Below are 11,168 nucleotides of genomic sequence, written 5' to 3' on the forward strand. Positions count from 1 at the left end.
GGTATCTGTCGACATCTTACTACAAACTACTACTAACCAATCGACACGTGGAAAATAGGCTTGATTATTGGTTCAAAACAATACAAACACCCTGACGTTTAATCTTTGTTTACATTTTTCTGAGATCAATACACATTTAATTAACGATTGGTCTCTAGGGGATGAGGTAATTAGCACTAATTTCTCTAGTATAGGAGAACACTTTCTCTCACTCGTTGTCATCTGAAGAACGATCTGTGATTTTAGAAATGGGGAAGCGAAATTTTCAGTCGTGTGATATAACATAACAATTGATTTTCAAAAACTGCAACGAATCCATCCGGAATTTCTGTCCAATACAACATGTAGATATGTCATCTGTCAGGTAAGAAATTTCTATTCCAAAATGTAGTTGAAAACATGTGTGTGTTTTTTAAAAAAATTCTAACACTAATTAAACTATGAAAATAATTATTTAAACAAGATATGATAACTTTCATATTTTTATTATCCAGGGCTAATTTGAAAGATCTATTTATACTTAGTCTGTATACTGTTTCAAAAATAAATAAAATATTTTTTTTCATTTATCTATTTTAGTTATTTATTAATTAATTTTTTTTTTTGCTCACTTTAACTTTTTTCTTGTTTTTTGAAATTGACTTGATATGCTTTTCAATAATTACAGCATTCGTTTAGTTAAAAAGAGGCTTTATTTTGATGTGAAAGAGAAATTCAAATAATTATTCTCATTTGTCATTAATAACAATCTTTTTTAAACATCTGTTAGATTAATCGATTGCTTCAATCACACTTTCGCGCTTTTTGTATTATCCATTGCTTTTCAAGACGTTGTCTGACTCAGCGAAACGGTTGCAATTTCAATTGAAATTATTAAACTGTGTACGTCTGGTGAATTTGGCGATTTGCAAACTCGCTAGATGATGTCTATAGCTGATGTCTATCAGTCTAGATGAAATACCTCATGGACTGTTATTAATAGGTGTACTTTTTACTGTATCATAAATACGGAATACAGAGACAGTGGACGGGATCTCGACATTAACAGCTCTTTTTGCGACAGTATTTGATCCTGGGATCAGCATTCTTTATTTACTATTGTACCCAAAAAGTACATACACTGTACTTATCTTTTGGGGACTGGAAAGAAATAGGCGTTTCATGTCATTAAAAAAAACCCACAAAGCCATGCCAATAAATTCTTTTTAACTTGCAAAAATTCCAAGAAATGGCATCTGATCCGTGCATTTGAATTAAACTCATAATCTCGTCCACTATGCTGTCATGGGGCATCCTGGATTAAACGGTAAAATTACAAGTCTGGATAATTCTTGCAATCAAAGGCAACTTCACTCGGTCAATAGTGTAACAAGCTGCGGGGAACCTGTAACCGCTTGGTCACCATTTTTTTTCCATTACATTATATAATCAAACGAGAAATCACGATTTGTTGACAACTTATAGCGTTTTGCTGAAATCTTGAGGATACAAAAAACAAGGTCCGATTAAAGTGTAATTACATCCCTTTGGTTTCCGGAACGGAAGGTGTTCAGCACTCCGAGCCCGATCGTTTTGCTAAATTCCATGCATTCTTTCTTGGCTGCAGGAGTATCGTTCTATATTATTGGACATTGTTTCGTTCGCGTTTATTGAACTTGAGCAATTATAATAAATGTCTTGACAATCTAGGCTGTACATTAAAAAAAATCATTTTATAACTGTGGTAGAGCGCAGTCGTCCATTGGCTATGAAGCAGTATCAGTTAATTAGTTTTATCGTCTTTGGAAAATAATTGCAATGTCACCGAAAAATGTACTTAGTTCAGAATGCCTTTGTAAAGGTCAATCAGTCTTAATTAATTTGGGTTTTTATGCATCGTGTTACAAGTCGGCGATCATTTAAAGGCAAGGATTATTTTCCCCCTTTTTTGGCAAATCATTGTTTATAATTGATAGAACATTGTATTTACTGGAGTAGTCTGAATTATAATTGTCGACCTAGTCGACCTATGAGCTGTACAGCTGTTGACTAATAAACAATACAATACAATACAATAGTGAGCAGTCAGTATTCGGTTGTTAAATCGAGTCGTGAAAAAAGTACAATTGCTGTTTTTAAGCTAAAAAAAAAAACCAACTATACGCTTGTTTTGATAATTGAAAAAAAAAAACAGAAAATTTTTATTAAGTTTGAAATGAAATATGAATATTTTTATGAATTTTTATCGTCTTATTAGCATTTAAACCAAGCAGATATGAATTTTGGAAACATTTAGAAGTGTCCAAATAAATCCGCTGTATTGTCTGTTTGTTTGTTTGTCCATGACGATGACAATGCACGTGTACACCTTAATAAATCCTCGCCTGGTTCCTTCAAATTCATCACAATAATGAAATTGTAAACTTTCTTATGAGTCTGTATAACGGGACCTTATTCATTAACTTTTGACCTCCAATTCACCCTTTTCAATCTTTTGAAAATCCTTTCACTTATGTCTGCAAAATTTCTCCGTAACTTACTCTTCCTACACGATTTTATTACTTTTGATTTTCTATCGCAGCTTTATATTACATGTGAGAGGAGTAGAATCACAAGATTTCCCCGTTGACATTTAAGTTTTTATACTTATCTTCTCTAGTAATAGCCAAAAAAAAACTGCCCCGCATTTTGAATATGTATATATGTTGCGACAGTTGAGATACAAGAGAAATTATCATATCATTGACATTGCATAAAACAATTCCACTAAGCTTTATAGAGTAAATAAAAGGGGTACTCGGGGCATTGTGCACATAATCTAGATTTCAAAGCTGGTAGTAAGTACCACGAACTTCAGCGAGTGTAGAATTTTTTTTATTATCGAATTGCTTACATTGCATTCTCACAGTGCAAGTTTCCTCAGTACATCAGCCTAACGAATCGATTAATGTCAAGGTCGTTCTTACGTCTGTATTAAATATCAGCCGGAATCATTATGGCTGATTAGTTCCGGGTATTTCCTTACCCCCGTGTCTAATTCCTTAGTACATTAAGACTCGTTGAAAGAACATCACAGAAAAGAGTCTGAACTGCGGTCAAACCAAACTGGGTCTTTGCTGTGCTTATCTGCTGCAAAATTGTTGACACCAATGTGATAAATTGAAATAAATAAAAACCAGTTATGATCTTTGATGTTCTTGGTTATGAATACAAATCAGGGGTTTTTTTTCCTGCACAAAACATATTACAATGGACGGTTCCTGGTCTGCGTAAGCTAAAAAAAGAGTATAAGAGAAAATGGATGCGTGTATTATTGCATTTAGTCTCGTCAGAAAATACAGTACATACTCATTATCTGAGCGAATACATGCTCAGTACCTGAGCGAGTGAATCCCGACCCTTGTTAATGTTTGAACTGCAGTCTTGAGTTTATAAAGAAAAAGGTTTACTTTTTCATCTGAATTTACATAAAGTGTACAAGTCGATTGTCAAAATTCGTGGTTTCAAGCTTGTTCGACTGTCTGTCAGAGTGTGTTTTTTGTTTTGTCAATTAAAAAATTTTTTTTAACAACGTCACGTAACAAAATTAATTGCTTTCACTGTTTCAGATACACGGGTAAACATATATCGATAACTTTGTTTAATCTATACTATATGCCCCGCGTGTATCGTACGCCATATTGTACTATCAGTATCAATATACTACAGTCGTTTATCCAGCTGTCACAATAACTTTCAGATTAACTGATAACAGTTGATTTCCATCAGATTAGTTTCATCAATATTGATATTCGGCTACAGAGTAAACGTATGTAAAGCACTGATAACATCTCTTATATACCCTAGTATAGTCCCTCTAACAAGGCACTGGCCACTACATACATAGTATCCGATACTGATAACTCTATTTATAAGCGGGTTTCCGTCGAGCGCTTACTAATGTTGGGTAACAACATAATGGGATTCCCCCTGACTTTTTGTCAAATCGTTTTAATCTTGTCTGCTGTTTCGGAAGACATCCAGATTGTTGATTCATTTCCGTTTCGCGTTGATTTGACGGCGGTGATAAGAGCGGAATTAGTCTGTACCCGGTTCGCCGCAGACGACTTGTTGCATCAATATGTAATAATAAGTATCATACACTTTTTTTTATCCATAGTTCAATGCATATAACACCTGTTGATTTTATACCAGCCCTCGGGCTTCAGAATATTTTAAATTCCATAGGTAAATAGGATTAAAATTCATTATGAAAAAATGTAGCAAATATATCAATAATATCTGCCGTTTTTTGTATCGGCAGCGAAATTTCAAAGGGATGCTTGTGGCATTATGCAGGGGTTAAAACGTATCGGTATCTTAATTTCGGAGAATTTTTATAAGAGTAATGATTTTTTAATCCTGAGGACATCGAGGACGTTAGGGACTCTAATAAAGGCATTCAAAAACAGTCGTCTGTTGTGTATGCAAACCTTTTATTAATAATCTCTTAAATGCAAACAGGTGAGAAGCAATTAATTGTCATTAATAACTTAAGAGTTGAACTGAATTAAACAGCGTTGAAATATATTATTAATTCAAGGTTACCAATTCAAGACATTTTTTCGTGTTAAATTAAGTCGGAGAGAAGATACAGACATTGAAATTTATTTTGTCTCGGTTCAAAAATTAAAGAATAGATTTGCTGAATAATTATCATGTTGAATTCAGGGGAATGGCTTACATTGTCTGGGAAAGATTTATTTGTGAGCTGTAACAGGAAAAAAATATTGCTAAATTCAAAATATTTTTTCAGTTCAGGAAATAAAAAATAAATAATTTATCATGAATGAAGAGTTAAAAGTTTCTTAGTGGGAGTTTTTTGTGCGAGGATGTCAATGCTGACTTAAATGAATTACATGTACATGCATGTTTTGTAACTATTAGCCGATTGGCGATTAAGCTGCCTAAATTCAATATAAACAACTTTGTATTATTTATACAGAAAATGTATCCAATTTATTGATTCTGACTTCTAGAAACAATTTACAACTTTTGGGGATTTTCTCATCGGTTGTTTCCTTGCTTCGGGGGCGTCATTTCCCCCCGAGTTATAGATACTGTCAAGAGCCCTTGTGCACTTGTCAAACAAATGTGATGCAACTTTGAACTTCCGGTTATTTTTTTCTGCGAACAAATCTAAACCAGTCATGAGAAAAACAAACTTTTAAGAAGACTGTTTCTGCAAATCGAATCTCGTGTTTTGATTCATTGGGTAAAGGTAGAAAACAGTAAAAGCTCCAGGTTTGAGAGATAAAGGATAGCTGTGTAATTTCTCCTACAAGTTTGCCTGCACTAAAAAAAAAACACACACACACAAAATTGAATAGCAGTATGCAGTGAGACAATGAAGGGATCACCTCGTAATGAGAAATTAAAGCTTTCTTTGAATAAATAAACATCAAAAATCCATTAATCAAATATGCAAAATTTCCCAAAAATCATGCAAATTGACACCTTTAAGTGCCCTTTTCTCTGTTGTTTTTAGCTTTGATGGGTTAGTTTTCAACCGACGTAGGACAAATATGTATGAAGTCGTTTCCAAGTTTCGCTCGTTATCTAGTTAACATGTCGGGTAGGGTAGGACGAAAGGGCTTCACACCCAAATATTTCAGACTTATAGGTAGGCCGGACACTCCATGTAGTTCCGTGTAAGCATTCTCCGGTCCGGAATTCGATAGGGTGTTGTAGGAAGATAATACTGCCGTTTTCTGTAATCAAACAAATATTACAAAACCAATATGGATAAGAGAAGAGATAATTGTCTCCCGATAATTCGTGAATTGTCACGCATCGGAAAAGCATAACTCTGCGATTCGCGACCGAAAAAAAAATTGACCAGATTAAATTTGCCACAGCGTCATTTTTTTGGGGGGGTATGATATAAATTGTCGGGTAAATCAAATACTCTTGATCATTTTAAAATAGCTCTATATACGTCCGACGGATTAAACCGGAACAAGGGTATGGTTAGGAACAAACAGAGTCATTGGATCGACACTGGGGACGAAAATAACGCACTACAGAAACTTAAAAACACTACAATGTTTTAACAAATATGAAACCAGGATTATAGCTTATAATCGAAAAGACCTTTATACAATCTCGGAAAACGTAAACACTAGTGCCAAGATGTGCAGGAATTTTTGAGTTGGTGGGTTTTCTTTCCGATAAACGGTTTTATGTTTCGTCCGGCGAAACATTTTACAATACTGACAAATATCAGATTTAGAAAACAAACGGTAATTATGCCGGTTCTCACCGATTTTGAAAATATTCAAATTTCCGCAGGATACATTAAAGGGGTGATACCGGAAAAAGGAAAAGTGGATGTTTCTTCTTTCTTCAATGTGTGTCCTCGATATATAAACTTAAAAATCATAAACATGTCCCTTTGGTTTTTCTTCTCGTGCAATTAAGATAAAAGGATAATAATTTATTGCACAAAAATGTACAGAAAAGTAAACAGTTTTGATGTGTGTTTTGAAAGTTTGCCGAAGTATGCGGTTAATATGTGCAATCGCACTTCGGTGACACTAAGACTAAGGGGCACGTGTGATAACCTCGGCCATTATTAACATCCTCACATCACCAGCACTCTTTGTTTTTGACTTAAGGAAAGATGTTAAATTGACGTTTCACTATTTACTTTTTACGGAAGACTTTCAACATTGCAGCGTTGGCATACGTCTTTGTGCAATGCAAAAGCAAACGGTGTCTGGTCTTCAAAATATTTTAACCGTATGAGATTTTTTTCTCCAAGTGACAAAGGTAAACATTACCTGAGCAAGTTTATATAATTTACGATGCCATGCAACAAATCTGAAACTCTGCAAAACAAGACAAAAATTTATAAATATAGTTTTCATGCAGGTATAAATGATTTTATGCGTAGTTGGTTTTTTTAAGCACCATTAAGGAACTTGTCTTCTATTTTCGGCTTTGTCTTCCTTGAAAACCCTTAAGTGTGCCTCTTATTTCTAAGTGTTGTATCGAGGGTATATGATTTTTTTTTACGATTATGAAAGATAATAAAGAAAAGTCGCTTCCTTGTTGTCATAAGATTCAATTACTCTGGGAAATCAACTTTACTGTATTCAATGTCTTATCAAAATGTGCTTTTCAAATTAAACTCGGTTGAAAATCAATACATGTACCACAGCCCTAATTCATGTCATAAATTAAGATAATATTTCACATTATCTAAATACAAAGCTGGTAGTACCACAAGTAGCATGATTGTCTGATTCTAATTTCAAAATTCAAACCTAATTCAGCAAATATTTAACAATTATTTGATTGATTGAAAATTGCTTAACACAACGTAAAATGATAAACGTCTTGTTCAAAAGAATGGTATGAACGCCCTTGTGTTTGTTTATATTATCCCTAAAAGCTCTCCTCCAAGAAAGAGCGGAAGTTGAGACTAAGATCCTTTTCTACTTCTTCATACTGAAGAGCTCTATTTTCGGGTTGGGGACATTGTATATACCCCCCCCCCCCTCCTCCTCCTCAAAGTTGGTTTCTCTGTGAGTTTTTTTTTAGCAAGTTGGACAGGAAAGAGCGGTCCGTCGACTGTTTATTTTTGTGGGATATCTCCATGATTTACAACTCTGGCCCTGGTTGGCTTTGGGCAGGTGTCCCCCAACAGAAGGAGACTCTCACGGGGGGTCGATAACACTTACCCGATTATCAGCATTATATCCTTTAATCTTTTTGGTGCAGTTAGATTGAAGTTTGGGGTCTGTTTTGGTTCGAGATATTCCACTACCTTTACTGTTAAAAGTCATTGAAGTTCTATATATAGTTTTGATCTCGTTCGACAGTTTGATTGACATACTATATCTATATGTAATCACAAAGTCGTGTCATTACAGTGTGTGTTATTTACACAGCTAGAGTCGAGCATCAGAAATGAGCCGCTGTGAACTTTTGATACCAACAGCCGCGGGACTGAAAAAAGCCCCTGAACACACCTCCATCACACATGCGCGTTGCAGCTTCCTGTGGGTCCATTCTGCGCAACAATATCTTGATAAAGACCCTCTTATACACCCAAGGGTCCCAAGCCCTGTGTGGACCAGAAGTTTTAATTTAGAGCATCGATTAAAGTTGGTTTTTTTCCTTGAAGCCCCCTATCGGATCATATCAGTAGCGATTAACGGGCAATATGATTGTCACACGATCTTTACAGTTTGAACTTCTATCCGAATTTCCCCCATTAATCCACCTGTATGTATCGAGCACGGAATGTCTGGAATTCCGTTCATGTTCAGGATATCCGACGAGTGTGACGTCATAGTCATCCAAAACAGCCTTGATATCTCATTCATGACTATCCTTTTCCAGCTCCCGCTCTTACATGATTCATAAATTTATAACGTTATTCTTCTCTTGGGGACGCTGATAGGCTGATGCTTGTAAAATCAAGGTAATTGTTGACATTTGCATACGAATTCTATCAATATGTACCTGTCTAGCTAAATTTGCTGATATTGATGTATAGAGAAAAAAAAATTCTTAAGGTTAACCAACAAAGTTATGGAATTGTATTTTTAGTTGAATAATTGTTAGACCTTTGGCCATGTGTCTGTTTCTGGCTATATATCTAACGAACTGATGTGATTTGTATGCAGTAAGCTGACAACGCTCTGCCGTCTAGAATTTTTACTCAACAGAAAAAATTGTAATATCGAACGAGATGATTTTAATAAGACGGTATTTTTGAATATATTGATTATGCGAAAGTGGCACAAATTACAAAAAATCCGGTTCATTCGTGAACAAGGTCGTTTATTTCAAAGCGAAAGGGCTAAGTACGCCGGAACCTTTGCCATTGACTTGACAATTCTGTAAACACATGACCAAAAAATGCCTTTTAGGTCTGCTTCGTTTATTTTGGCTCTGCACCTCTGATTAAAAATTCAGGACAGAAATATACCGTGATAGATTTTTTTTTTTTTTTTTTTGAATTTTTATAACCATGAAATGATTTCCATAAGAAAAACTATTAAGTATCTTTTATACAGCCCAACATTGAAAGTGTGACGGTCGAATTCAATGAACGTGATGATATAATCTTTCATCAATAACTAAGCGGATTCCATTAAGTTGAAGGAATGTGTTTAACAGCGCTGTAATAGCGTAGCAGCCCTATTGTGGAAGTACATTGTCCAAAACCTATTTCCAAACACCTACTTCAAAAAAAAACTGTCATACATAAAAAACGGGTGAAATGGGATAATTTTCAATTTTTCCGAATTTTTTATGCGAGATTGATTTCATTTCTAGGTATACAAATTGATGTTTACAGTTTTTTAAATATCTCTTTTTTGTGATATGAAGTTTTTAGCGACACTATACAGTGCGCTTTTCCCTTTTCATAAAACCGTCCTATACAACATTTTTATTTCTTATTTTGAAATTTGTCTTCATCGTAAATTCAACATCTTAATTTTAAGAAGGACAGACCTCGGTTTACATGTAATACAATGTGTCCTTTTGCATATGTTGGAAAATGATTTTTTTTTTTTCAAAATTTTGTAGAAAATAAAACATTGACAGTTTACATTACAAGTGTACCATTAGTGACAATGAAAAGGAAATCGTCAAATGATGATCGCTTTTTAAAAGAATTAATGAGGGGTCAAATACAGGTATCTTATATAATTGATAACTATGGCATTCTATACGACTTTAATAAGATGCAGAGTGGGGAAAAAATTATTACACGAGAGCCGAATTAGAATAACCCTGCAATTGTTCTGGGTTTTTAGTGCGTGGAAAGATGTTTATTAAGGTCTACAAATTTTGTGGTGGTTATTAATTAAAATTCACCTGTTTTCCTTCATCTTATTATTTAAATAAATTTGTTTGATATTGCTTTGAAACCTTTCAAAAAACCCCTTACATGACGTGAATAACAATATGAAAACGCCCATTGCAGTTTTTGGGTTACGGTCTGTTGCTTGAAATGCATTCGAAGTCTGGGAGAAAAAGTGAACGGGTTGTCGTTCTTGTAATATTGCTTCAGAGCAGATTCAAATAAAAAATATATATATTTGCCACACCAAGAGGAAAACTGTAGTTTGGGTTTCATTATGAGCGGCCTTGGGATAAAACACAGTTTTTCCTATATCCTAATGCGGTCTAACTTCTAAGCAGTAGATTTTTTTCTCTCTCTTAACAAAGCTCTGTATGCGACTCTATTCATTGGAGAGCAATCTTCTTCGAGGTGGTCATTGCTTATAAACACAAAATCCCCAGCAAAAAGCCCGATATTCCTTCGAACAGATTAAAGACAAAATTACGATGACACTAAATAACCCTAAAAGTACACTTATCTCTTGGGTCGATGCTTATCAAAAAAACGGAAATTAAAATTTTATTACATCTTCATAAATTAAACTATAATCGTTAGACTTTTTTATCCCCTTTGCGCTCTAATACGCAGTAAAACTCATTTGTTCGGCAAAATTTTCTACCTTAGAGCAAGATTTCAGAACATCGAAACGTAAACTATACACTTGTATGGAAAACTTTCCTTTTTTAATTTGTAACAAACCGCACTAAATAAAACACACGGTGAAAACAAGGCCATGAAACTATTATTGAAAAATTATTTGATGGAAAACTGATAAAAATGATATCATCTCTTTATTGATATAACAAGTATAAGCAGAGAATTAATAAATCAGTTCGGTGATAAGAATTTCGCAATGTTTATGCACGAAGAATTCACTTCACAAACATTCTTTTCATATTTGAGAACCCTACCCTATGTTTATGAAATTTAATTAGTCATGATACACCATGTACTTGGTATGGATATGTTTTTTTTCATCGAATTCTAAATCATTCGTAACGCAACTAATACACAGTATATAAATAACATAATTTACTAATTTCATAAATCTTAAAATACATATCGAATTTATAAATGCAAATAAAATCCTCATCAATTAGTTCATTTTTTAATTACCAGTGATTTAATCAATGATTTTTGGTTAGATCGGCGATTTTTTGTGTATTATCGGTGCTGGATCCAACGACCAATCAAAAAGGCCGCCCTAATTTAAATCGCACCAGGTATTCTAGAGAGCTTATATAGACAGGTATTATATAGACACGCGTTCGTATAGAGGACGGAC

The 11,168-nt window shown here is 34.3% G+C and overlaps 1 protein-coding gene across 3 annotated transcripts in view; it reads left to right on the top strand.

Moving 5' to 3' along the window:
• Positions 1-335: 335 nt before the first annotated feature.
• The window catches only part of LOC128180373 (fibroblast growth factor 18-like), a 27,989-nt gene continuing 17,156 nt past the window's right edge, over positions 336-11,168 (top strand). Inside the window, exon 1 of one of the 3 annotated variants that reach the window (XM_052848435.1) lies at positions 336-364. In XM_052848435.1, the coding sequence (XP_052704395.1) occupies positions 351-364 (14 nt within the window). In that variant the 5' untranslated portion in view covers positions 336-350. Of the gene's footprint in view, positions 365-8,417; positions 8,450-11,128 lie in introns of those variants that run through there. The other 2 variants (XM_052848434.1, XM_052848433.1) reach the window with 2 other exon arrangements.

Source organism: Crassostrea angulata, chromosome 4 (genome assembly GCF_025612915.1).
Source record: "Crassostrea angulata isolate pt1a10 chromosome 4, ASM2561291v2, whole genome shotgun sequence".
NCBI lineage: Eukaryota > Metazoa > Mollusca > Bivalvia > Ostreida > Ostreidae > Magallana > Magallana angulata.